The sequence below is a fragment of the Macaca nemestrina genome, chromosome 9 (assembly GCF_043159975.1).
Source record: "Macaca nemestrina isolate mMacNem1 chromosome 9, mMacNem.hap1, whole genome shotgun sequence".
In the NCBI taxonomy this organism is placed as follows: Eukaryota; Metazoa; Chordata; class Mammalia; order Primates; family Cercopithecidae; genus Macaca; species Macaca nemestrina.
In genome coordinates, this window is record NC_092133.1 from 1,398,334 (window position 1) to 1,424,427 (window position 26,094).

General features: G+C 56.5%; 1 protein-coding gene across 7 annotated transcripts in view; it reads left to right on the forward strand.

Annotated features, from left to right (window-relative positions):
• The window catches only part of LOC105470988 (serine/threonine-protein kinase 32C), a 128,286-nt gene that overhangs the window by 17,612 nt on the left and 84,580 nt on the right, over positions 1 to 26,094 (forward strand). The window contains exon 1 of one of the 7 annotated variants that reach the window (XM_024789465.2): positions 7,439 to 7,819. The exons of 1 other annotated variant lie outside the window; for it this stretch is intronic. In XM_024789465.2, coding sequence (XP_024645233.1) covers positions 7,558 to 7,819 — 262 coding nt within the window. In that variant the 5' untranslated portion in view covers positions 7,439 to 7,557. 5 more of the 7 variants (XM_011723354.2, XM_024789466.2, XM_071068909.1 and 2 more) reach the window with 5 other exon arrangements.

Sequence of the window (26,094 nt, forward strand, 5' to 3'; positions counted from 1 at the left end):
GTGTAGAACATGCAGGTTTGCTACATAGGTATACATGTGCCATGCTGGTTTACTGCACCTATCAACCCATCATCTAGGTTTTAAGCACCACATGCATTAGGTATTTGTCCTAATGCTCTCTGTCCCCTTGGCCCCCACCGCCCGGCAGGCCTTGGTGTGTGATGTTCCCCCCGCTGTGTCCCTGTGTTCTCATTGTTCAGCTTCCACTTATGAATGAGAACATGCGGTGTTTGGTTGTGTGTTAGTTTGCTGAGAATGATGGTTTCCAGCTTCATCCGTGTCCCTGCAAAGAACATGAACTTATTCTTTTTTTTTTTTTTTTTTTTGAGGTGGAGTTTCGCTCTTATTGCCCAGGCTGGAATACAATGGTGCGATCTCGGCTCACTGCAACTTCTGCCTCTTGGGTTCAAGTTATTCTTCTGCCTCAGCCTCCCAAGTATCTGGGATTATAGGCATGCACCACCGTGCCTGGCTAATTTTGTATTTTTAGTAGAGATGGGGTTTCTCCATATTGGCCAGGCTGGTCTTGAACTCCTGACCTCAGGTGATCCGCCTGCCTTGGCCTCCCAAGGTGCTGGGATTACAGGCGTGAGCCACTGCGCCTGGCCAAACTCATTCCTTTTTATGGCTGCATGTTAGGTATTCTTAAAGAATTGATGCTTTTATCATTTGAAATGTTCCTTTTTATCTCTGAAGTCTACTTTATCTGATATAAATATAGCTACATCAGCTTTCTTATGATTACAATTTGCATGGTATATCTTTTTTCCATCTTTTTACTTTTAAACTCTTTTTTAGTGTTTAGGTTATAGTTCATCTTTATATTTAAGATGTAGCTTTTAAAATCAGCGTGTATATATTAGGGTCTTGCATTTGTATCCAGTCTGATAGTCTCTATCTTCTAATTGAAGTGGGTAGTCCATTTACATTTACTGTAATGATTAACTCTACCACTCTGCTCTTAATTTTCCTTGTGTCCCATGTGTTGTTTTCATCTTCTCCTGGTGATTTTAGTTTACATTGTATCTCCTCTGTTGGCTTGTTACCTGGGTCACTTTTTAAAGGCATTGCTGTGGATCGTGATAGCCACCTTCAGTCTGTCACAGTCAAGCCTGAGCTACTTCCAGGGAATGTCAGACAAGCTCGGCAGTGTCATCATCTCTTTGCCCTTTGTAAATTATGCAGTTTTACATCTGCACATGCTATCAGGCAGAGTGTTATTAGTTCCGCTATGAACGGGTGAATTGTCTTTCAACATGAAATTGATTTGCCCCTCCTCTATGTAGATACAAAAGGGCAGAGGGGCAGAGAAGGGCGGGGCCCACATAAGGTGGCACACCCCGGTGCTGGCTGAGGGCTGACTGCTGGCTGACAGCTGACTCAGGCTGCTGCTCCATTGGTGCCCTGCTTGGCCAGGTAGGATGCCTTCCCATGGGCAGGAGAGAGACTCTGCCTGGGAACTCTTGTGGGAAAGAGGAAGGAGAGGTGGCTTATCCTCCCAGCAGCGGTTTTCCACTGGCCAAAGTTCACTGCATGGGTCTTAAACAACCCCCACTTCAGCAGCCTTTAAGGAAGCCAGAGCCAGCATCTTCCACAGAGCTCATGAGGCCTCTTGACCTGGTCCTTGTCATCTCCTTAGCCTCATCTCTTTCCACTCCCTGCCTCAGTCTCTCCAGCTTAATCAGCCTGGCCTTTCATTCATTCCTTTCTTCTAAAGCATCACATTCCTGCTCACCTCCTGGACTCTACCCATGTTCTGCCTGGAGGGCTGCTCTCCTGCTCCCCCTTGGCTGACGTCTGCCCATCTGTGGGTGTCAGTTCTGCTGTGGCTGCCTTGAGGGGGTATCCCTCATGCTCCGTCGGGACTCGCGTCCACTCCCGCTCTTACAGCCCTCAGTGCATCCCCTCTTTGCCTGCTATCCACCGGGTGCCCGTCTCCCTCGCTGAGTGGGGTGCACGCTGCATCTGACCACTCACTGTGTCAGCCGCGCCCACTGCAGTACCTGGCATGGAGCAGGTGCTTGACAAATGTCTGTCATGTGGCCTGTGTGGCAGGGTCCTTTCTAACCTCAGCGGCTGCCTATGTGTGAATGGTAAACAGCTACGGTGTTTAATGTTGCTCTTCTCAAGGCCAGTGCTTGTTAGCTGCTGTAAGGGTAGGGTGTGTGACTTAACCCTCACCTGGCATGGCCTTAGGTTCTGTTTATAATTTGGTATCTTATTGCCACGAAGAGCAATTCTGTTTGTCTTGTGGTCTGCAGCTTAACATTAATGTTGGTTGGTTGTTGAGTCTAAACCAGGGGGTATCAGGAGACCTGTCTGACCTCCCATCCCACCATCATAGCCAGGAACTCAGGTTTTTAAATTTTTATTTATTTATTTATTTTGAGACAGAGTCTTGCTCTGTTGCCCAAGCTGGAGTATAGTGGTGTGATCTCGGCTCACTGCAATCTCCATCTCCCCAGTTCAAGTGATTCTCATGCGTCAGCCTCCCGAGTAGCTGGGATTACAGGCGTGTGCCACCACACCTGGCTAAGTTTTGTATTTTTAGTAGAGGTGGAGTTTTGCCATGTTGGCCAGGCTGTTCTTGAACTCCTGACCTCAAGTGAGCCGCCTACCTCGGCCTCCCAAAGTGTTGGGGCTACAGGCATGAGCCACCGCGTCTGGCCTACAACTCAGTTTTAAGGTTTTTCTGGAGTTTCCTTGGCCAAGAGCGGGTCAGTCCCATTGGTTGGGGGCTTATGGTTTTTAGTTTACATAGTGCAGCACTGAGCCACCAAGAAGTCTTGCCAGCCCTTGAAACTACATGGAACTTGCCCTGCTGGATTCGAACTTACTTGGGACCGATGACTCTTATTTATTCCTTCTTATTTCTCCCTTTTGAAGTGGGAATATATATCTTATGCCTATCTCATCACTGTACCTTGAAATATATTTTCCGGTTTCACAGTTGCACAGATAAAGAGGAATTTTGCCCAGAATGGATTGAACCGGGGTCTCACCCATGCCTGCTTTAGACAACGAGTCTTGGGACTTTTGAGCTGAAAATATTTAGATGAGAGGCTGGGTGCAGTGGCTCACACCTGTAATCCCAGCACTTTAGGAGGCTGAGTGGGGTAGATTGCTTGAGCCCAAGAGTTTGAGATCAGCCTGGGCCACAATGCAAAATCCTTGTCTCTACCAAAAGTACAAAAAAATTAGCCAGGTGTGGGGTCATGGATCTATAGTCCCAGCTACTCAGGAGCCTGAGATGGGAGGATCGCTTGAGCCTGGGAGGTTGAGGCTGCAGTGAGCCATAGTAGCGCCACTGCACTCCAGCCTAGGCAACACAGTGAGACTCTGTCTCAAAAAAAAAAAAATCGGGAGCTGGGATTTTGGACTTAGAGTTGCTGCTGTAATGATTGGGACTTTGGGGCTGTAGGGTGCAGTGAATCCATGCTGCCTATGGATGTGGTGGGTTAAATGGTGGCCCTTTGCCACCAAAATACATGTCCGTGCAGGCCCTGTGAATGTAACCTTATCTGGAAAGAGGATCTTTGCAGATGTAACTAAGTTAAGGATCTTAAAATGATATCATCCTGAAGTCAGGTGGGCCCTAAGTCCAATGACAAGTGTCCTTAGAGAGGAAGGAAAGGGCGGAGCAGACAGATGAAAAGGCAACGTGATGATGATGGTGGCAGGGGCTGGGGTGGTGGGTCCTTAAACAGAGCTGAGCGGTGAACTCGTGCTCGGCCCTGGCGCACTGCAGTGGGGGCAAGGGCTCCTTCCTAGCGCCTGCAGCCCGTCCTGCATATTCTCTGTCGCTGTGCTCCTTCCTGAGTCACCGGGTGGCCACATGACCTTTAGAATCAATACTGTCACCATAGCAACCAAGTGTCCCCGCACGTGAGCTCCAAGGCCCTGGCCTTCCAGGAATCCTCAGTCCCACGTCCCTTCAGGGCTGAATCTGAGGGCGCCACGGCTGGAACCATCTGTCTTCCATTTCCCGGGAGGGAGGCTGTCCGTGGATTCTCCGCATAGGTGGACACCAGCATCGGAGTCCCATGGGAGCCCATTTCCTGTTTTGGGGGTCAGTTCTGAGATGTGTTTTCCAGCAGGAAACAGCACACAGGAATTGTGTGATCTGAAGAGTTTTAATAAAAGGACTCTTAACAAAGGCATGGGCAGAGCCATGTGTTAATTTCAGAATGATGACAGAAGATGAAGCACACATTTCGGTGTGACTGAGCTGTGTGCCAGTTATGTGGCAATGGAGGACCCACGTCCAGGGCATGCCCCTCAGGAGGCGTGGCTTTATGGATGTATTATAGACAAATGTACATGAAACCTGGTGTCAGGGACTGCACCTTGTCCCCCAAACCACCCCCAGCCCTTTGCCACATGCCGCGACCACACACTTGCTGTCCTTCAGGACCTTCCTGTCCTCCCGCACGAGCCTGTTTCTACCTTAGGGCCAGTGTCCTCCTGCAGCACAGACCCTCCTGTCATCCTGCACGAGCCTGTTTCTACCTTAGAGCCAGCTCCTGCTGCGGGAACCCAGACTCCTGGCCTTCCTTGGGCTACTTGTTCATGCTCTGGCCTCAGCATCAAGGCCACCTGCTCAGAGACTCATGCCAGACCACCCAAGCTAAAGTAGTCCCACGATCATGCACGTGCTGCCCAGCCATGTGCCGTCCTGTGTGCTCCTGCGTGCTAGACGTCAGTGCACTGAATGCATTTAGCTGTCACATTGTCACTCGGTCTCCTGTCACTGGAAGGGGCAGACACGGTCACTGCCCTAATGAAGTTGATGTTCGCGGGCAGCATGGGCACACAGGGGAGCTCAGGAATTCTCTGCTGGCCTCACTGCCCCTTTCCATCCACAGCTGGCTCTGTCCCAGCCTAGGTCCCTCCCACGGTCCCCCTAGAACTTCAGAGCTACCTCCCGTGAGGCACCAGGGGTTGGCATGCTCTTGGGTGCAGCAACTCCTGACTCCTCCTGTCTCGTGCCTGCACTGCGCACCTCTTAACGCTCAGTCTTGTGCTTGTCTGGACCCTGAGCCATGGCTGGGCAGGGGGTCACCTGGACAGTGCAAGAGTTGTGCCCTGAGCCCACAGGCCCCTGCGGGGCTGATCTGCACTGGCTAAATCTTAGGACCCAGCATTCTTTTGGGAACTTCTGTTTCCCTACAGATCCTGTTTCCTGACTGAGGGGCAGGTGCCTGGCTTGGTGTTTGAGACTCACAGCAGGGTTGGAGTTGGAGGGTCTCTAGTTAAGTGTGCAGATGTCCCCATGAACCCCCTCTGTACCCCCTGCACTCTTGTCTTCTGCAGGGTTTGGTGTCCCTGGGTCAAGAGCCCCTTTGGACCCTCAGTCCAGAGGACTGTCCATCCCTAGCTGCCTGGGCTGGGGAGGTGTCCTGGGATCTGGCTGTATTCACATTCTCCCGCCTTTTGGGGTCCTGGTTACCTGCAGGTCCTCAGCCTCTCTAACTTCAGAGTCACCTTTCTACCCGCTGTCTGAAGTCCATTAACATGCTTTGCTTTCTCCTGTTCCCTGTTTGGTGGTGGTGGGGACGTTATACCTTTTATTCCTTTTCTGCCACTTTTGGGGGTCAGAGGGAGAGGAGGAGAGGATGTATGTTTTGGGAGGAGCCCTGGGGAGTCTGATGTGTGCGCCGGGTGCACAGGGTTCCAGGCACTGCCCTGCCTCCGTGCCTCTCCTTCCAAACGCTCCTTCACCACTCCTGCCGGGATGGGCACCGAGGGCTTCCTCTGAGGCAGGTGCTGAACCCGCTGCCTCTGTGTGCCTGTTGGAGAATGGCAGCTTTGAGGGAGAGCAGAGGACAGAGCTTTGCGGCTGCGGCGGCTGGGAACTGGGCTTTGTGCACTGAAGTTTAGTTACAGACCAATGCGTCTGTACTGACCGGGCAGGGAGACCTGCGGTGGCTGGTGGGTCAGGTAACCTAGGTTGTGCTGCCATAAAACTACCCTCTAAATCTCAGTAGTGAAATGCGTGCCATGTGTCCTAAGTGGGTGCATGTCCAGGTGGGTCCATGTCCTAGGCGGGTGCATGTCCAGGTGGGTGCATGTGTTAGGCGGGTGCGTGTCCAGGCGGGTGCATGTCTTAGGCGGTGCATGTCCAGGCGGGCGCACGTCCTAGGTGAATGGGCAGTGATTCCATTCATTGCAGTCCCCAAGGGATGGGGGCTCCTGTTGGCCCAGAAGCCGCACAGACTTCCTGTGCTCACATTTCATGCATCAGGCGGTTAGGGCAGTGGCCGTGGGGAGGCAGGCTGAAGGACAGGATAGACAGTTGTGCCGGCGGGAGGGGCGGGGGCGGGAGACATCGGCCTTGGAGCCAGGTGGGGGATCCTCTTATCCTCCCAGCGGGCAGCAGGAAATCCCATCCAGGATTTCACCGGGGAGGAAGGGACCCCGTCTTTGTGGCCTGGCTACAGGGCAGAACCTAAGGAGGTAAAGGCTTCCTAAAGTCAAACAGCCCGGTAGCAAAAACCGATTTTTCAGTGACAAGCACCAGGGGCAGGCGGCGAGGCTCCATGCAGAGCCGCGCCTTCTCCAGGGCACTCAAAGGCGCCCCGCGCTTTCCGCGCAGGGTCGGAGGTGCCCGGAGGTCAAGCCGCGCCCCAGGCCTCCGAAATACGCCGAGTGCCGAGGCCCCTGTCGCATCTGGACAAGGGGACCCTGGGCGACTGAGGCACGCGCTCTCAGGCCGGACAGGGGTCGCGAGGACTGGACGCGGGTGCCCGAGAGCGCGGCCACACGTGCTCAGGGGTCAGCGCCCACTCGGGCGCCCGCGTGTGCGCGCTCGCAGCCAGGCCCGCCCCGCCCCACCCTCTGGCGCAGCGCTCGGGCGCAGCCTGCAGCCTCTTGACCGTGAGTCCGGCCCTGCCCGGCCGATTTCCGCCGCCCGCATCCCCGGCCTGCAGCCCGACCTCACCCTGCGCAAAGGAGAAGGCTGGAGTTTAGGTCTCCTCGTACTGGGCGGCGGAAGCCCGCGCGCCGGCTGTTTTCACGAAGGAGGCCGGGGGAGGGAGGCCCGCGGAGACCGCGAGAAGGTCCAGCCGCCGTGCCGGGCAGAGCCGTCCCCGAGCCAGGGACGCCGACCTCCGGGGCCTCAGGATACCCGTGGGGACGCTCCCTGCCTCCCTCACTCTCGTCCCCGCCGTCTAGTCTGAGCCGCGGTCCCCGTGTCCCGGCGAACCACAACCCCCATTCCTAGACTGGTGGCAGCCACCCAGTCCCGAGCGGCACTCCAGGCGCTAGCCCCGCCCCTGCCCCACCCCCGGCTCGGCCCCGCCCACACCCCTTCCCGGAGCTCCGCCCCTTCCACGCCCCGGCGCTCAGCTCCGCCCCGCTCCCGCCCTTTCCAGAAGCCCCGCCCCAGCCCCGCCCCAGCCCCGCCCCCTGCGCTCGCAGTCTACTGGGCAGGTTCTGCCGCCCAGGAGAGCTCGCGGCGGACGCTGCCGGCCCTGAGCGCTCCTGCTGCCGCCACTCCCGGCCCTGAGGGCCAGCTATGCCCCCCGCTCCGGCTGCGGCGCGCACCCAGGCCCGGCGATGAGGAGTGGCGCGGAGCGCAGGGGCAGCAGCGCCGCGGCGCCCCCGGGCTCGCCGCCCCCCGGCCGTGCGCGCCCCGCCGGCTCCGAAGCACCCTCGGCCCTGCAGCCGCCCGCTGCCGGCCAGCCCCGGGCCCGGGACTCGGGCGATGTCCGCGCGCAGCCGCGCCCCCTGTTTCCTTGGAGCAAGTGGAAGAAGAGGATGGGCTCGTCCATGTCGGCGGCCACCGCGCGGAGGCCGGTGTTTGACGACAAGGAGGACGGTGAGTGCGGGCGCGGGGACAGCGTGGGGGCCGCGCGCTCTCGCGGGGGCGGGCGGGCGGGGCGGGGCGGCTTTTTCCCGCGGGGGTTCCCCTGGTGGGACGGCGTCCCGGGGCGCCCCGGCTTCCGGAGAAGCTCGCGCCGGGCGGCTGGGGCCCCACGCGGGTCCGGGGCGCCCGCCCAAGTCCTCCGTTTCCAGTGGCGGCGCCGCGGGAGGAGCAGGCTGGGCCCGGGCCCTCGGGGCGAGGGTCTCCCCAGCTGTGGCGGCTCCCGGCTTGCGAGCGCCTCCGCCCACCGCCCGTGGCAGCCAGGCTTTCCGCTTTCCGTGATCCGCTGGGGCCCACGTGCGGCTCGTTTGTACTTTGCAGTTAGGGAGGCGCTCACCTGTGCTGCGGAGTCCGAGTGAGGCTCCCGCCCACAGGTGGCGGGGCCTGGCCGCTCAGAGGCTCAGTCTCCTTGGTGACCGCGCCGTGTCCATTCTCTGCTCACACATGTGCGCTGGAGGCAGGGCCAAGCCGTTGTGAAGAGACCTGCCCTCCCAGGAACGAGTGCACTGTTCAGTCCTGCAGATAGAGCTGCCAGCCCCGGGGACTGGTGTCTCCTGAGTGACCGTGCAGCGGTGGGCGCCGTAGAAAGCAGAGAAGGCAGGTGAGATGACATGGGACAGGCCTGCAGGGACACCTCCCGGGGTGCCAAGGGACCCCGGGGACCCCCGACTTAGTACCTGCAGGGAGGTGCGGTGCCGCCTGTGCCTGTGGGCACTGTAATACAGTCACACGTGAACTTATAGCTGTTTTACAGATACCATGCAGATCATTTAAAATGGTACATTGATGACACATTTCATGTTTTTTGACGTTTTCTTGAAATACTTGAAATGTGCATTTTTCATTTGTAGACAGCCTGCAGAGGTATGATGGATCCTTTATAATTTTAGAGCACAGCGCTCAGGAGCCCAGGTTATTTACTTGCGATAAATAATTGAAGCATTATGGGAAATTACAATAATACGACCTCGGGCCAGCGTTGGTGAGTGTGGGGCCGTGCACCGGCATTCCTCCCGGAGACAGCACTAGGGATTTCTGTTGTGCTGCCCAGAAGGAGGGCTGAAGGCCCAGCCACACCAGGCCCCGCACGCTCCAGGGTGGCCCGTCACTGTGTCCTGAACTTTGGGACGGCAGAACTCACGGTGGTGAATGTTTGATAAATGTTTTTGTTTTTAACATAACTATTCAAAGTAAAGAAAGCCCAGAGTGAACTAGGAGCTGATCAGGAGGCAGATTTGCATCTAGTTTCTGGCTGCAGGATGAGAGAACATCTGAGAAATGCATCTGGTTCAGCACTGGCTGGTGTCAGCCAAGAGCTGGATGCTCTTCTGGGTCTCAGCACCGTGCTCTCCAGGGGTGGGAATGGAGACAGCGGTGTGGCACTGGGCTGCCTTCAGCTTTGTAAGGTAGACTTTTCTGCGTGTTCACCGTGTGTTATGTCACAGAATTCAAGGATCACTAGAAAGGCAAAAAGAGCAAGCACAGAGTCTGTCTGTGGGGCTCATGGTCTGACTTGGGAATTATTTCACACCCTTGGCATCACCATATTTGCCTGTAGTAGGACGGCAGAGATCTCGGCTGATGGTGTCCCACGGACGCCGCTGACTCCTTATGGCGTGGCATGCAGCCGCATCCCCAAACTGAGCACCCACCGGGACTTAGCTGGGCTTTGTGTGGTGAAATGAGGAGGGCAAGACTGGGCCCTGGCCCAAATAGCAGAAGACGTTCTCTGGGCGGTGACCGCTTCCCTCCTTTCTGTCACTGGCAGGGCACAGACAACTTGGGAGTCATAGCACATGTTTGCAGAAGAATGTTGTGCCCCTCTGAGTGTGAACGCTGGGGACTCAGTTTGGAAGGAGAAAGGAGAGTCTTTTAGGAAGGGACTGTGGCCCCTAAGTCCCACCCCTTTCAGGTTGGCGCAGTCATTTCCCTGGTACTTTCTTGGCCCCGCAGCAGCACTGGCTTAAGGAGGCCCTGGTGCTGTGTTGATGTCTCGAGTTTACTGAATCTGCACGGTTGCTATGGCAATGCGAGATCTTCTGATGAATTTTTATATTAAAACACCTAATTAATATATCAAATTTAGTATGCAGAGAAAAGGAAAAAAGAAAGTAAGAGTGCTGTTTAACAAAGTGCCAGGTAAATTTCAACTGATAGGCATAGTTGTGACATAAAAGATTGTAAATGTCCTCTGTTCCTTTTAATCCTCGTGGACTCCAGAACCATTTTCCTAATTTGGCAGGTATTTGGTGCATATACAGAATTCTCTGCATGTCTTCGTCATGCCAGAATTAGGGGGGGGGGCTCCAGTTTTCCTTCCCCTCAGCCCTTCACGTCCTCCCATTCTATCCCTTCTCTGACTTTGGTGAAAAATTTATTTTGGGGGTTGAACTTGGTTAGGGAGTATTTCTGCTGCTGCTTTGCACCAGAGCTGCGTGGTGTTGAACGAGCCCCTTCATTCCTGTCTGTCTTGGTGTCCTGGTGATACCAAGTGAACCTGAGAGGAGGCTCCGGCACCTTCCCACTGAGCAGCTGTGCGACCTGGGGGGCACTCGCCTGTCTCACGGGGTCACAGCGTTCTGTTTCTAGCCTGACGTGGCATTAGCCCACCAGCAGGAAGCAGCTCCTCACTGAGGGGGTTTGCCTTCATCTGTGGAAGGCTGGAGTGGACAGGACCTCACAGGCTGTGGACAGCCTGCCCTGGGTGCCAGGCCGGGCAGGAAGTGAGGCGGGACCAGGGTGCTGGGCCAGGCAGGAAGTGAGGCGGGACCAGGGTGCCAGCCCGGGCGTGTAGTGAGGCAGGACCAGCGGCTCCCAGACTCCTCAAGTCATCTCTTAAAATTAGAAACACCTTTGTTTTTTCCTAATTATAGAAGCATTAAAATGTATGCATTTAGAACCATTCTGTACTTTATGCCATGATATCTGTAACTTTGGCGTTGAGATCACGGTGTCACCTCCCAGCCTTTTTCTGGGACTGCAGTCCCAGGTACAGCCGTGGAGAAACATTCTCTCTTTGTTAGCAGAAGTGGGATCCTGCTCTGCACGCCAGTTTGCTGTAATGTGCTTGTTGATTCAGCAATATGTCGCCAGCCTCTTACAGACCTGAGGCATCATTTGTTGGCTGAATTTACAACAGTTCTCAGCCCCAGGCTGTATACTAGAGTCATTCACTGGGCACTCTTAAAAAATGCAGACGCTCAAGCCGCACACCCGAGAACTGCGGGGCGGGGGTTGGGGGGAGCTTGGTGGGTTGGGGGTGGGGCTCAGGCTCAGGCTTGTCTTCAAGTCCCTCTTGAGTTTTACCAGCAGTCGGGGCTGAGAATACTGACTCTGCAGTGCTCCTCTGAGCAGCTGTGACATTCTCTGCTTACTTAGTTTTCTGTCACAGGACAGTGAGGTGTTTGTTTTATAAATATCATAAACGACGTATTGATGAACATCATTGCAGATTTGTCTTTGTGCACTTAGCATTGTTTCCCTAGGATACATTTTTAGGAATGACATTGCTCAGGCAAAGGGGTCCATGTGAAATACCTTAACACGTGTGGCTGCTCACTTGGTCCCTCCGTGACCGTTGTTTGTGAGTCCTGCTGTCATGGGGTGACCAGGCAGAGGGGAAGCAGGGAGACTGACAAGACAGGGAGGCAGGAGCGAGTGCAGCGGGCGGCAGGAGGCACCTGGAGGGGAGAGAACCAGGAGACCTGCTCCCAGCGGAGCCCGCGGGAAGGGAAAACCCATTTTCGCTTGCTCCAGAAGCAGAGGGTTTGATCGCCTTTTCCCCCTGAGTCCTCTTCAGCTTTAGGTATCAGCAATATTTCTATTTTTTGCCAGTCTAAAAGATTAAAAGATGGCAGTCATGCTTTGAGTTTATTTGATTACCAATGAGGTTAATCATCTTTTTACCTTAAATGTTTAGAGCATTCAGCTCCTAAAACATTTCACGTGTTTCCACACTGTTTGAATTGCCTGCCCGTGCTTGTTAGCAGCGTGTCCTGTGTCCTGTGGGATGGCAGCCGCAGGTTCCTCTTGCCCTTCCTGATAGACAGGCTGAGCCTTCAGCAGCTTCCCTCTCGTGTTCCTCGTTTATCTTTTAATGTTGCTACTTGGCTTTTTTCTCTACGGATGTGTTTAATTTGTGTGTGGTCAGACTCATCGTCTGCCTTTGTGGCTGCGTCCGGCCTTGCTGTTATGTGACAGACGTCCTTCCCAGCATAGTTAATAATAATTTAATTCATAAACCTGCATCTGCACTTTCTTCTAGTGCTTCTGTGGTTTCACTTCTTGTGTTGGAAATTGCAGCCTGTAGGGAGTGTCACTTGACTGAGAGTGAGAAAGCTCTCTCCTTGTGTTAGTTCTCCGCTTTTCCAGGGTGAACGTGGTTAGGATGTTTCCCTGTGTAGAGGTCTGAGGGCCCCCGGGGCAGGCTGCGCCCTTGCTGCTCCTGGCCTGTGGGACTGGTTGCTTGTTGGTGTTGGACTGAGTGTGGCCGTTTCCACACTGGGTGCTGCTGGTGTGAAGGAACAGTCCACTTTTACAACATTCACCTTGTGTGTGGCCAAGACTTTGCCAGCTCTTGCACATGACTTCACTTCGCTAAATTCTCGTTAGTTCTTTTAGCTTTGAAGTTCATTTTGTTGGCTTTCTGGGTGGTCGGTCACGTTGCCTGGGAGTGACTCCAGTGGCCCTGTGATGACTTTGCCTCAGTCTTTCCTTATGGTGTTGCCGGAGCTCATGGAGCAGAGAAGAGAGAAGGTCCTGAGCCCAGGGGTGGGCTGCTAACGGCTGGGGACTGCTCCTCCCGCACAGTCGGTGTGGATGGGTCATCCCTCCAGAGCGTCAGCTTAGCCCTAGTGTGGAAAGACTTCACAGTCAGGTGTGGACTCGCATTTTGGAGGGTGCCCTTTTCCTTTCCTCCTGACCCTGTGAGGCAGGGGTCGGGGGTGGGGGTGTGGCTCTCGGTGTGGCCCAGACACCCGTCCCCCACAGTGCAGGGGCTTGGTGGTCAGAAGCCTGGTGGCTGGGGTGTGGACTGAGGAGGAGGCCTATGGTCCTGGCCTCCTGCCGGGCACCCCCTCACGTGTTTGCTCCTGGCTTCCCCCATTCTGGGCCCAGCACCGGGTCTCCTGGGGGCCCTTGGGGCAGCTGTGCAGCTTGACGCCTTTTCTCCTTCCCAGCTGTGAGGCTGCTCCAGAATGGACTCGGGACCTACTGTCATGCTTTTTATGTAACAAATGTCAGCTCTGCGTGTCTATCCATCTGGTTGTGCATTTTACAAGGCTAAAAATAAGCCGGCTTTTCTTTTAAAACTTGAACCACCCAGCTTTCCAGTTGAGAAGTAATGCAAGGATGCATTGGAGGTGATTTTGTTGAGGGATTGAAGCCCAGAGAGACTCCAAGGTGATCTGAGGGAGGCGAAGTCACAGACAAGTGTTTCTTCCACACGGAGCCGGGACCGCTCAGAGCAGCTTTCCTGCCTGTCCTGGACCCCCAGTCACCCAGGGCTTGTGAAAATGCCGCAGATCCAGCTGGCCTGGGGAGGGGCCAAGAGCCCACATTTCCAGCCACCCCCAGGTGGTACTGGTGCTGCTGGCCTGCGGACATACTTTGAGTGCGAGAGCTTAGTGAGTATACAGCCGGTGCATCATGGTGAGTGAGGGCAGGAAACCCATAGGGCGCTGGTCCCTTGGCCCAGGCTCCCGATTGGCCCGGAGCGGGGATCTCTAACCCTCTTTTACCATGGGATTGCCGGTTATCAGAGGGCGCCTCGCGGTGTGGACTCTTTTAATTTGCTTTTCCTCCTTCTGTTCCTGTTGGTCCTCTCGAAGGCCCAGCCTTCTCCTCACGTGGCTGATGTGCAGCTGATGGTTCACATCCTGCAGTTTCACCCAGCCCAGCAGCCCGCACCGTTTCCTTTACACTGGGATGCGGCATCTCTCTTCTGACCCGGATCTGAGGCAGGGTAGTCCGGTGTGTCCACTGGCGGGCTCCTGGGGGGTGTGGCCCCGCGCTTTTGGGCAGAGCATCCTGTGTCCCCGAGCTGACTGTGGGGCCTTGTCTTCCCCGGGGCCCCCACACCTAACAGGCGCTCCCTGCTATGTTAGGCAGGACCCTCCTAGGGAGGAACCCGGGTTCCGGGCCGGGCCCTGCCGGACCACTCAGAGCAGCTTCCCAGCCTTACTCTTGAGCCCCTCGGCTCTTACATCAAGTAAGGGCCTGTGCCCTGTGCCCTGACCCTGTCTTTTCCTGGTTGGGAGGCTCAGAGCTGAAACTGGGCTCACGTTGGTGGAGGACCAGGCCTTCTACTTGGTGTTGGGAAGCTGAGAGCTGCGTCTGGGCTCATGTTGGTGGAGGACCAGGCCTTCTACTTGGTGTTGGGAAGCTCGGAGCTGCGTCTGGGCTCACGTTGGTGGAGGACCAGGCCCTCTACTTGGTGTTAGGAAGCTGAGAGCTGAGTCTGGGCTCACGTTAGTGGAGGACCAGGCCTTCTACTTGGTGTTGGGAAGCTCGGAGCTGAGTCTGGGCTCATGTTGGTGGAGGACCAGGCCTTCTACTTGGTGTTGGGAAGCTTGGAGCTGAATCTGGGTTCACGTTAGTGGAGGACCAGGCCTTCTACTTGGTGTTAGGAAGCTTGGACCTGAATCTGGGTTCACGTTGGTGGAGGACCAGGCCTTCTACTTGGTATTAGGAAGCTCAGAGCTGAATCTGGGTTCACGTTGGTGGAGGACCAGGCCTTCTACTTGGTGTTAGGAAGCTCGGAGCTGAATCTGGGCTCACGTTGGTGGAGGACCAGGCCTTCTACTTGGTGTTGGGAAGCTTGGAGCTGAATCTGGGCTCATGTTAGTGGAGGACCAGACCTTCTACTTGGCGTTAGGAAGCTCGGAGCTGAATCTGGGCTCACGTTAGTGGAGGACCAGGCCTTCTACTTGGTGCTGGGAAGCTTGGAGCTGAATCTGGGCTCATGTTAGTGGAGGACCAGGCCTTCTACTTGGTGCTGGGAAGCTTGGAGCTGAATCTGGGCTCATGTCAGTGGATGACCAGGCCTTCTACTTGGTGTTGGGAAGCTCGGAGCTGAGTCTGGGCTCACGTTGGTGGAGGACCAGGCCTTCTACTTGGCATTGGGAGACGAGGAACTGAGTCTGGGCTCACGTTGGTGGAGGACCAGGCCTTCTACTTGGCATTGGGAGGCTCGGAGCTGAGTCTGGGCTCACGTTGGTGGAGGACCAGGCCTTCCACTTGGCGTTGGGAGGCTCGGAGCTGAGTCTGGGTTCACGTTGGTGGAGGACCAGGCCTTCTACTTGCTGTTAGGAAGCTGAGAGCTGAGTCCGGGCTCACGTTAGTGGAGGACCAGGCCTTCTACTTGGTGTTGGGAAGCTCGGAGCTGAGTCTGGGCTCACGTTGGTGGAGGACCAGGCCTTCTACTTGGTGTTAGGAAGCTCGGAGTTGAGTCTGGGCTCATGTTGGTAGAGGACCAGGCCTTCTACTTGGTGTTGGGAAGCTGAGAGCTGAATCTGGGTTCACGTTAGTGGAGGACCAGGCCTTCTACTTGGTGTTAGGAAGCTTGGACCTGAATCTGGGTTCACGTTGGTGGAGGACCAGGCCTTCTACTTGGTATTAGGAAGCTCAGAGCTGAATCTGGGTTCACGTTGGTGGAGAACCAGGCCTTCTACTTGGTGTTAGGAAGCTCGGAGCTGAATCTGGGCTCACGTTAGTGGAGGACCAGGCCTTCTACTTGGTGTTGGGAAGCTCGGGGCTGAGTCTGGGTTCACGTTGGTGGAGGACCAGGCCTTCTACTTGCTGTTAGGAAGCTGAGAGCTGAGTCTGGGCTCACGTTAGTGGAGGACCAGGCCTTCTACTTGGTGTTGGGAAGCTCGGAGCTGAGTCTGGGCTCACGTTGGTGGAGGACCAGGCCTTCTACTTGCTGTTAGGAAGCTGAGAGCTGAGTCTGGGCTTACGTTAGTGGAGGACCAGGCCTTCTACTTGGTGTTGGGAAGCTCGGAGCTGAGTCTGGGCTCACGTTAGTGGAGGACCAGGCCTTCTACTTGGTGTTGGGAAGCTCGGAGCTGAGTCTGGGCTCACGTTGGTGGAGGACCAGGCCTTCTACTTGGTGTTAGGAAGCTCGGAGTTGAGTCTGGGCTCATGTTGGTAGAGGACCAGGCCTTCTACTTGGTGTTGGGAAGCTGAGAGCTGAATCTGGGTTCACGTTAGTGGAGGACCAGGCCTTCTACTTGGTGTTAGGAAGCTTGGACCTGAATCTGGGTTCACGTTGGTGGAGGACCAGGCCTTCTACTTGGTATTAGGAAGCTCAGAGCTGAATCTGGGTTCACGTTAGTGGAGGACCAGGCCTTCTACTTGGTATTAGGAAGCTCGGAGCTGAGTCTGGGTTCACGTTAGTGGAGGACCAGGCCTTCTACTTGGTATTAGGAAGCTCAGAGCTGAATCTGGGTTCACGTTGGTGGAGAACCAGGCCTTCTACTTGGTGTTAGGAAGCTCGGAACTGAATCTGGGCTCACGTTAGTGGAGGACCAGGCCTTCTACTTGGTGTTGGGAAGCTTGGAGCTGAGTCTGGGTTCACGTTGGTGGAGGACCAGGCCTTCTACTTGCTGTTAGGAAGCTGAGAGCTGAGTCTGGGCTCACGTTGGTGGAGGACCAGGCCTTCTACTTGGTGTTGGGAAGCTCGGAGCTGAGTCTGGGCTCACGTTGGTGGAGGACCAGGCCTTCTACTTGGTGTCATTTCCCTTCCCAGCCAGATTTTCCTCCTCACCTAAAAAGCTCCGTTGAGCTGTGTGTTTCTCTGAACCTCCCTCCCTCTGCTGTCTGGGTATAACTGGAGATAAAAATAAAGCTCTGTGAACCACCATTTCTCCTGCTGCTGCTGACTAATACTTGGGCACGTGGCTAGACCTTGGTCTTCTCAGCCACCCTCCGTGAGCAGGATGCCGCCTTGTTCGGCTCTGGCTGTCAGTGGGGGTGAGTGGCCACCCGGGGTGGCATCTCTGTGCCTGGAGCGCTTCCTTAAATGTCTCCTGCCTGCCCTGGGCATGGGCAAATGCCAGGCCCCTCCCCTCTCCCAGTATACAGGCAGACCAACCTGCTGATTGATGATAAAGATCAGAACTTGATACAGTTTGGGGGAAGCTATAAGCAATACAATTATTATTATTTTTATGGCACACCTGCTTCATCAGAAAACAGTTTCCTCATTGATTTGAAATCTATTGTTTTAAAAATCAAGGCTGCTGCAGAGATCAGCATGGCTGGGCAGGAGTGCAGATGGAGGTGCTTGCCCTGGCCTAGCTTTGTCCCCCCAAGATTCTATCCAGCCCCATCTCACCCCACCTCTCCACCTGTGAGGAGGGAGCCCCAGAGTCTCTGCTGTGCTTCCTCCTGGGCTCCGGCCCTGCCGATCCTGTGGAAACCCAGCTTGATGTTATTTAAGTTCTGAAGCCAAGGAGATGGTGTAGGTGGGAGTCAGTGTCGCCCCCAATTTATTAAAAATAGGAACTGAGCACATTCCGTTTCTCACAGTGTTTTAGAATGTTGACTTTGCAAAGGTTTCTCCTCTTTTGAATTCACATCATGACTCTCCGTCCTCCGAACGCAGAAGGCAGAAAGTGTGACAGAGCAGGAGAGAGACGCCTCTGTGTTTGGAATGTCTGCAGGAGTCTAGCACAGGCGTTGCGCGCATTCTGGGGCCTTGGCAAGGATGACATTTGTCTTGTTTTGCCCACGATGCTGGGATGTGAGCAGGAGTCTGCAGGGGTTTTGGCACCGCCTTCTCCATGCACCTCTGCCTCTCCCTGTGCCAGCACCCTGGGTCCCGTCCTCAGTTACTTTGTGATATCTGACCTCAGAGCCTCTGTTCACCATGGGAAAGCTGTTCCTGGCGGCTCTTGTGCCCAATAACAGGGCTCAGGGTCCTGGCTCCGTGTTTCTTAAACGGGGTCCTGTTTGTGCCCAGGGGACGCATTGTTCCAGTTTTCTATTGCTGCTAATAAACTACCCCACACTAGTGACTTGTCAGCCTCCTTGTGGTTTCTCACGATGCTGTGGGCTGAAAATTCAGACGGGGCCTAGCGGGGATGGGTCACTCTGCTCTGCGCAATGTCTGTGGGACCAGAACGTCCACGGTGGCTCCCTCATCCAGGTATGTGGTGCCTCGGCCAGAACGACTCAGAGAGCTGCGGGCTGGTGGAAACCTCCCCAGGGGTCTTGTCCTGGGGTCTCGGTTCGCTGTTGGCTGGTGGATCAGCTGTCCGTGCTGCTGGGTCTTGTGCTGGGGTCTCAGTTAGCTATCCATGCTGCTTGACAAATTTCCTCAAAGCCTAGTGACCCACAGTGAGCTCTGTCTTGTAGTTTCTGAGTCGGTGACTCAGGAGTGGCTTAGCTGGTGAGTCCTCTTGGTGTCTCTTACGAGGCTGCAGTGAAGATGGCAACTGGGGCTGCTGCCACTTGAGGGTTTGACTGGGACTGGAGCGACCACTTCCAGGCCAGCTTCTCCATGTGGCTCTTGGATGGAGGCCTCTGTTCCTTGCTGAGGGAGCCTCCCCACACACTGCCTGGGTGACCCCACACACGGCACTCAGCTTCTTCCCCCATGACCCCACACACAGCACTCGGCTCCCCACTGACCCCGCACACGGCGCTCGGCTCCCCACTGACCCCGCACACGGCGCTCGGCTCCCCAGTGACCCCGCACACGGCACTCCACTCCCTCCCTCCCCAGCAAGCTGAGCAGGAGGGTGAAGCCGCAGCGAGGATCTGAGCCCCAGCCTCCTTGCACCACATTCTGTTAGGAGCAAGTCACCAAGTCCACCTCATCCTCAGGGGAGGGGAGCTGGACCCCACTTCGGAAGGGGCTGCCATAGGACCCGTGGACGCATCTCACACCACCGCAGCTGTCCTCAGAGTCTCGGCTTCTTCTCCCTGCTGGGCCCCTCACTGGGGCAGCAGGAATTCCTGACAGGCCCCAGGGCGCCCACAGACGCAGAGTAGAAGATGCCTGCCTGAGGCTTAGGCCCGGGCTGGCACCGTGTCACTTTGAACCCCTTCTGCTGGTTGGAGCCAGTCACAGGCCCAGCTCAGATTCAGGGGAGGGACCACACAGGACGAAGTCTCTGCGTCTAGGGGTGGGCTAGGGCTGCTGCGTTTCAGCAGGGCTGTTGGGAAGAGCTGGACATGGGGCCAGGAGAGCACGGATGAGTTGGAAGCATGACCTTCGGGGAGTGGGGCCGCTGCCTGCCATCTGCCGGCATCACAGGAGTTCTGTCTCAGCCGCCTCTAACTGCAGTTTAGCCAAGTGGCCAAGCACTCTCCAGTGTACCCGGGTCGCTGCTGCAGAGCCCCGAGACCCCAGGAGACACAAAGCATCTTCTGAGCTTTGAAACTGAAAGATCTTGGAGGGGAGGCTGTTTGTACTTGAAAACAAACGAACAGGAAGTTGGAGTGGAGTTAACATCCTCCTGAGTTTGGAAAATAAAGCCCCAGGGGCCAGGCCGGTGTGCACCTGCTCCTGGCCGCAGGGTGGGCTCCTGACTGTGGGGGCTTTGCTGGAGAGTCGTGGAGCTCTGGCTCAGGGCCCTGCACTGCCCCTGAAGGACACACCTGTGACTGCCAGGGTCTTTGTTTATTCTGCCCCCAATTCTTTTTCCTTTTTCTTGTAAACATTAGTCATCTTGTGTTTCTGAAGTGACGTTTTATCTCCAAAGGCAGAAAAGATAATCTGTAAAGTTAGCACATGACTGAAAGAGGGAAAAAGATGAAATAGGAAGAAAGATACAAAGGAAAAGGGGAGGAAAAAAATCCGTTCTGAAGAAAGGGTTGGACCCTGGGACCCCAGCCCCAGAGCGCGTGGCCCAGCTAGTACTGGGGCTGGCGTGGCCCCTGGTGGGGCTGGGAACTGTGGGTGGCAGTTGGAAAACCCGGGGTGGGCTAACCATGAACAGCCACAGCAGGCCTTTCGGTGGATCTTCAGGGTCTGCTGGCGGCAGGGGCGGAGGCACGGGTAGGGTGGCAGTGAGGACTGGCTGCCCCGGACACGCTGGGGATGGTCACGGAGGAGGGGCCGGGGTGGGTCCTGCAGAGGGTGCGGGGTGGGGGCCCAGCAGGAGGGGAGTCCTCTGTCATTGGGTCCTGGTGCCCCTTCCCCAGAGCCACAGCAGCCAGAGGCACAGGAAGTAAGCTGTGACCGTCACCTGCCCGGAAGCTGCACCTGCTCGGGCACCACAAGGAAACAAAAGGTGAAGGGGGTGGTGAGTTGTGGGAGAGGACACTGGGCAGAGCCGTGCCCAGGCCTTGGCCTCTGTCTGCGGCGACGTCTGCCTCCCTGTCTCTGGGCTGCCTCTCCTTCCCTGCACCCCCTGCCGTGGCCTCCCCACTGGCCCTGACACTCCTTTCCAGAGCTGCAGAGGCTTTTGGCATCCTGGAGGGCACAGGCCTGTGAGTCCTGCCTCTGCGGCCACCGTGCCCTGGGGTCGCCTGGGACATCTGCTTCCTGCCGGCTGACCAGTGTCGTTACTGACAGCGGCCCCTTTTTCTCTCCAAGTGGCCTGGTTTGGGTGATAAATTGTGTGGTTGCCCTGTGTAACCACCAGATGCTGTGCCAGAATGATCTTTCTTCTTTTATAGCTTTTTATTATATAATGAAAGTGGCAAGAAAAAAAATTAAGAAATCCAGCATCTTATGTAATCTCAGCACTGATAAAACAACCATTTGTAGTTTTTCATATGACCTCCCAATTCATACTGGAAAACATGCAAAAATCTTTGTTACCTTTTAAAAGTGCTTTTCCTAAAAAAACTTATTCCAGGATAGTTTAGATTTATAGAAAAGTTGTGAAGCTGATACAGAGAGTTCCCATGTTCCCCAAAACCAGTTTCCCCTCACGTTACCGTCTTGCATTAACTGGGTGCATTTGTCATACTAGAGGACCAATATCAACACCTTGTTATGAACTGAAGTCCACACTGGATTCAGATTTCCTCAGTTCTTCCCTAGTGTCCTTTTTCTGTCCCAGGATCCCATCCAGATCCCGTGTTACATGAGTCTCCAGGCACCTTAGTCTCCTCTGTGCTGTGACAGTTTCTCAAACTTGCTTTTTATGACTTTGACGGTTTGAGGGGCACTGGTCAGATGTGTCATAAAATGTCCTTTAACTGGGATTCGTCTGATGTTTCTCTCAGGGTTATGGGTTTTTGGGAGGAAGACCACAGAGGTAAACGCCATTCTCATGACTTCATAATGAGACGACATGCTGTCCACACACCTCCTTGCTGATGCCCTGTCGCTGGTGACGTGTCTCCACCATGACGTCCCATCTCTCCCTTTTCCACACTGTCCTCCCTGGAAGGACGGCACCATATGCAGCCCACACTGGGTGCAGGGGGCAGTTATGGTCCCCTCATCAAGGGGGCTTATCTGTATACATTATTCAGAATTCTTCTTTTTTAGACGGAATCTCGCGCTGTCGCCCGGGCTGGAGTGCGGTGGCACAACCTCGGCTCACTGCAGCCTCCGCCTCTGGGTTCAAGTGATTCTTTTTCCTCAGCCTCCCGAGTAGCTGGGATTACAGGCAGGCGCCACCACACCCGGCTAATTTTTGTATTTTTAGTCGAGACGGCATCTCGCCATGTTGGCCAGGCTGGTCTCAAACTCCTGACCTTGTGATCCGCCCGCCTTGGCCCCCCAAAGTGCCGGGATTAGAGGCGTGAGCCACGGCGCCTGGCCTGGAATTCTTCTGCATAGATTTGTCTCTTCCTTGCGTTAATTTTGTTACCCCGTCATTGATATCACTGTGGACTCGTGGGTGCTGGTTTTACACGTTGGTTGTAATCCATCATTACTTTGGTTTCTTGGTCACCTCGTCCCAGTCTGGCCACTGGGAGCTGTCTGTGGCCCTGGCTCCTTCGACACCCCTTCATCGGTGCTTTTGTTGTTGTTGTTGTGAGTTTCTGATCACTTTCTTGCTTACATCTGGGCATTGCAGGACGCTGCAGGCTTACCCCGTGTGTTTCCTTACCCAGCCCTACAACTGGCCTTTCCTCCAAGGAGTCCTGGTTTCTTTGTTAGGAGGATGGTGTTAGATGCTGAGCTCTGGGTCCCAGTGTGCTCCTTGCTCTGGGGGGGACAGTGACCTTTTTAAGGTACAAAGCCCATGGTGTCACTGCTGGCTGAAGACTCTTAGCTTTTCCTGTCACTTTGTTCGCTCAGCTTAACATGTTTTCCATGCACCTGCTCCATGCACTTGCGGTGGGCATGTGAATTGACAGGCCTCCTTTGGAAGCTGTTTCTCTGGGTTTACTGAAGTGGCACAGTCCACACTGAGAGGGGCAGAGGCCGCTGACATCTGGAGCTGTCCTGGCTCTGCTGGCCGGACCTCAGTGTTCCCCTGTGGACCCCCCATGATTTCACAGAACACCCGCATCATACAGGGGCAGGACAGATCAAGACAAAACAAAGCCACCACACGTGGCAGCTGCGGGGCCTGTGGCCTGACTCCGTGGTCAGGACCTCCGGGGAAGGGGAAGGAAGGCACTGCAGGGCTCTGGAATCCGGAACCTGGAGCTCTGGGGAAGAGCTGTCCACGGTGCTGGCCCTGGGTAGGGGCTGGGGCACCGAACTGTGCCCTGATCAGAGGCTGAGCTGTCGGCTGTAGATGGTGCGAGGTCAATGGCTGATAGCTGTGTCTACACCTAGCTGGAGCTCCCCAGGGGCTAAGGGCAAGCCGCGCATGTTCCCAGAGTGGAGAAGGGCACCAGGCATCACACGGCGCTTGGTGTGTGGCTGTCGAGTGAATAAGCAACGTGCTTTATTTCCTGTGCTGCGAAAGCATCAGCCCACAGCCCTATTTCTTAGCAAAACTCAAACTCACTCCCTCCCTGCCGTCTGCAGGCCTCCCCTCCAGTTCTCCAAAACCCACTGGAGCTGGGATCTGCCCTGCCTGCTCCAAAGCAACCTTGGGGCGGCCCCTCCCTGTGGCTGTGCTCTGTTCCCAGCCTTCCCTGGCCTCGACCTATGGCAGGGTCTGACACTCCTGACCCCCAACCCCCTTCCCCGTGCCCCCTCCATGTCCTCCTCGGCGGGTCCCCCTCGTCTCTGACTCCGACTCCTACTCTGCCATGCTGGGGCCTCGGGGCTCTTTCCCTTCCCACGCCACCCACAGGCTGGTGATCTCATGGTTCAAATACTACCTATATGGCAGCAACTCCCAATTCCTGTCTCCAACTGGTACCTGTTTCCCACGTTCCAGGCTTTTCCGCCCACCCTCTGACTGGACATTGCCACTAGAGCGTCTCAGTTCAGCAGGTTCAAATGCGAGTGCTGATGCCCCACGTCGGCCCCGCCTGAAGGCCCTGCACGTGCCCACCTCTGATCTCCCTTGGGGGCCCCTTCCCTCGTGCCCGCAGCTGTTGGGTGTTCTCTTGGCTCTCCCCGCCGAAGGGCTCCCTCTGCCTTGGCACCTTCTGCATTCCCAGTGCAGCTCCGCCCCAGTCTGGCAGGACTTCCTCGGGGCTGCCCCCCTGTTCCCGAGGCAGTGGTTGGTGTGGCCCAGTCTGCTGGACCTCCCGCCTGCTGGGCTCCTGGTTCTGCTCTTCAGGCCCAGGCTCACCACATGCCTGGCTGTGTGATCTCCCCAACCCCCCCTCTGGTCCTGCCTGCCCTGCGTTCCCTCCGCTGCTTCTTAAAGGAGCTCTGCCCATGGCACCCTCCGTGTGCCTGGCCGGCTGCCTCGCTCCCCTGGCCCAGTCTGGGTGGCAGACGCTCTGCAGTAACAGCCACCCCAAGCCAGTGGCTGAGGATGACAGGGCCTTCGTTCTATCGCCTGCTCTGTGTCCCCATGAATCCAAGGGAGGGCTTGGCTCACGGTCACCTGGCCCGTGTGAGGCGCGGCCACCAGGAGCTGGAGTGGGAGAAGCTTGGCTCACGGTCACCCTGGCCCGTGTGAGGCGCGGCCACCAGGAGCTGGAGTGGGAGAAGCTTGGCTCACGGTCACCCTGGCCCGTGTGAGGCGCGGCCACCAGGAGCTGGAGTGGGAGAAGCTTGGCTCACGGTCACCCTGGCCCGTGTGAGGCGCGGCCACCAGGAGCTGGAGTGGGAGAAGCTTGGCTCACGGTCACCCTGGCCCGTGTGAAGCGCGGCCACCAGGAGCTGGAGTGGGAGAAGCTTGGCTCACGGTCACCCTGGCCCGTGTGAGGTGCGGCCACCAGGAGCTGGAGTGGGAGAAGCTTGGCTCACGGTCACCCTGGCCCGTGTGAGGCGCGGCCACCAGGAGCTGGAGTGGGAGAAGCTTGGCTCACGGTCACCCTGGCCCGTGTGAGGCGCGGCCACCAGGAGCTGGAGTGGGAGAAGCAGTTCTGAGACATCTTTTGCTGGCGGCGAATTGCCTGCCCTGGCCCGAGAGCGGCTCGCAGCTTGCTGGCCGGGACAGTCGCTTGGCCCTGGGACATCTCAGAGCCAGGAGGGGAGCCCGCCAGGTGCCGGGCCTGGGTGGAGGGACCGTGAGAGCGGCGATGGCTGCCCCATCCTCCTCTCAGCCGGGCCCACTCTGAGTCCTGCCCCAGCCCCCCTGGCCCCGGGCCTCTCTTGGCTCTTCCCCAGCGCTTCCCTCCCCACACATGCGTGTGCTGCACTGACCTCCCCGCACGTGCTGTGCCCCCCCACTTGCTGATGTTTGCTGTTCGCTGCTCACCTCCGGGTCAGCCTCTTTCCCTGCACGTTGCACGGGGCAGGTTCCGTCTCCTTGGTTCAGTCTTGTGTCCTGAGTGACTTGCAGCACTTGCAGCACCGAGTCAGGAGGGGGATGTCTGCATGGGGAAGGGAGGGGAGAGGGACCAGGGAGGGACCAGCAGCAGGCCTCAGGGCTCCGGGAGAGGGACCAGGGAGGGACCGGCAGTGGCCGCGAGGCTCCAGGAGAGGGACCAGGGAGGGACCGGCAGCGGCCACGAGGCTCGGGGAGGGGGACCAGGGAGGGACCGGCAGTGGCCGCGAGGCTCCGGGAGAGGGACCAGGGAGGGACCGGCAGCGGCCGCGAGGCTCGGGGAGGGGGACCAGGGAGGGACTGGCAGCAGGCCGCGGGGCTCAGGTACCGTCTCCAGAGGGTGGGAGGTTGGCAATCTGATGCCCTTCCTCACACCTTTCCTATAGAAGAGCTCCAGGGGATGGTGTCAATCAAGCCTCTGAGAGCGGCTTCCAGGTCGGGTGTCTTTTTTTCCGATAATTCCAGGGCCCGCTTTGGGTGGGGTCTTGCGTTGGGTGCCCCTCAGAGCACCTGGGCTGTCACCGGGGACCTGTGGATTAGTCTGTATGGGTATGAGCACAAGTGCGGGAGTGCATGAATATGGAAGCATGTGTGCATGCACGAATGTACGAACGTGTGTGCATGAGCATGTGAGTGTGTGAATGTGTGTGCATGCATGAATTGTTTACGTGTGTTTGAGTGTGTGGATGAATACATCAGACTGAGTGTGGATGAGTGTGTGACTGTGTGGGTGAGAGAGTGTGTATCGACGTGCATGTGGTGAGTGTGTGAGCATTGAGTGCATGGATGGAGAGGCAGAGGCTGATACCCAGGCCCTTGGTGGCAGTGAGGGGACCCTGCCTGGCTGATGCATGGTCCTGGGGGTGCTTGCGAGGGCTGGGCTTGGGTTCCTGGGCTCAGAGTGTGCTGCACTGGCTGTCTACTCCTCGTGGAGGTGCCTATGGTGGCACTGGATGTCCAGGGTGGCAGTCTGCCTCCAATGTCCTTGCTCTTTGTGACTTTGGGAGTAGCTGAAATGTTGAGGCCCGGTGCTGACTGGGATCTGAGGCCCGTCCTGGGAGGTGCTCAGTCCCTGTAGGAACCTTGGGCCCCTGCAGGGGAAGCCTCCAGGTCTACAGAGGTCAGCGCGAGGGTGGGAAGTGAAGGCTGTATGGCCATGTGTGGACCTCACTGCAGTGCTCTTCTTCCCCGCTCCCCACTGGTGTCTGAGAGGGAGGGGAGACACACCGCCTCCCGCTGTCAGCATCAGGCTTGCCGGGGCAGGAGGTTGGGGATGGCCATCTTGTGCACACAGGTGGACATGGAGGCCATGTGGTCTGTGTCCTTCAGCTCTGCAGCCTGAGGGTCTTCAGTGCAGGACGGCAGGCATGTCAGAGCCAGGGTGGGGGGGACGGGGTCTCTGGGACCTGAAGGTTCTCTCCCGAGGCCTGCTGCATGAGCCCCGTGGCTCTGCTTGAATGCTGGCATAGCTCA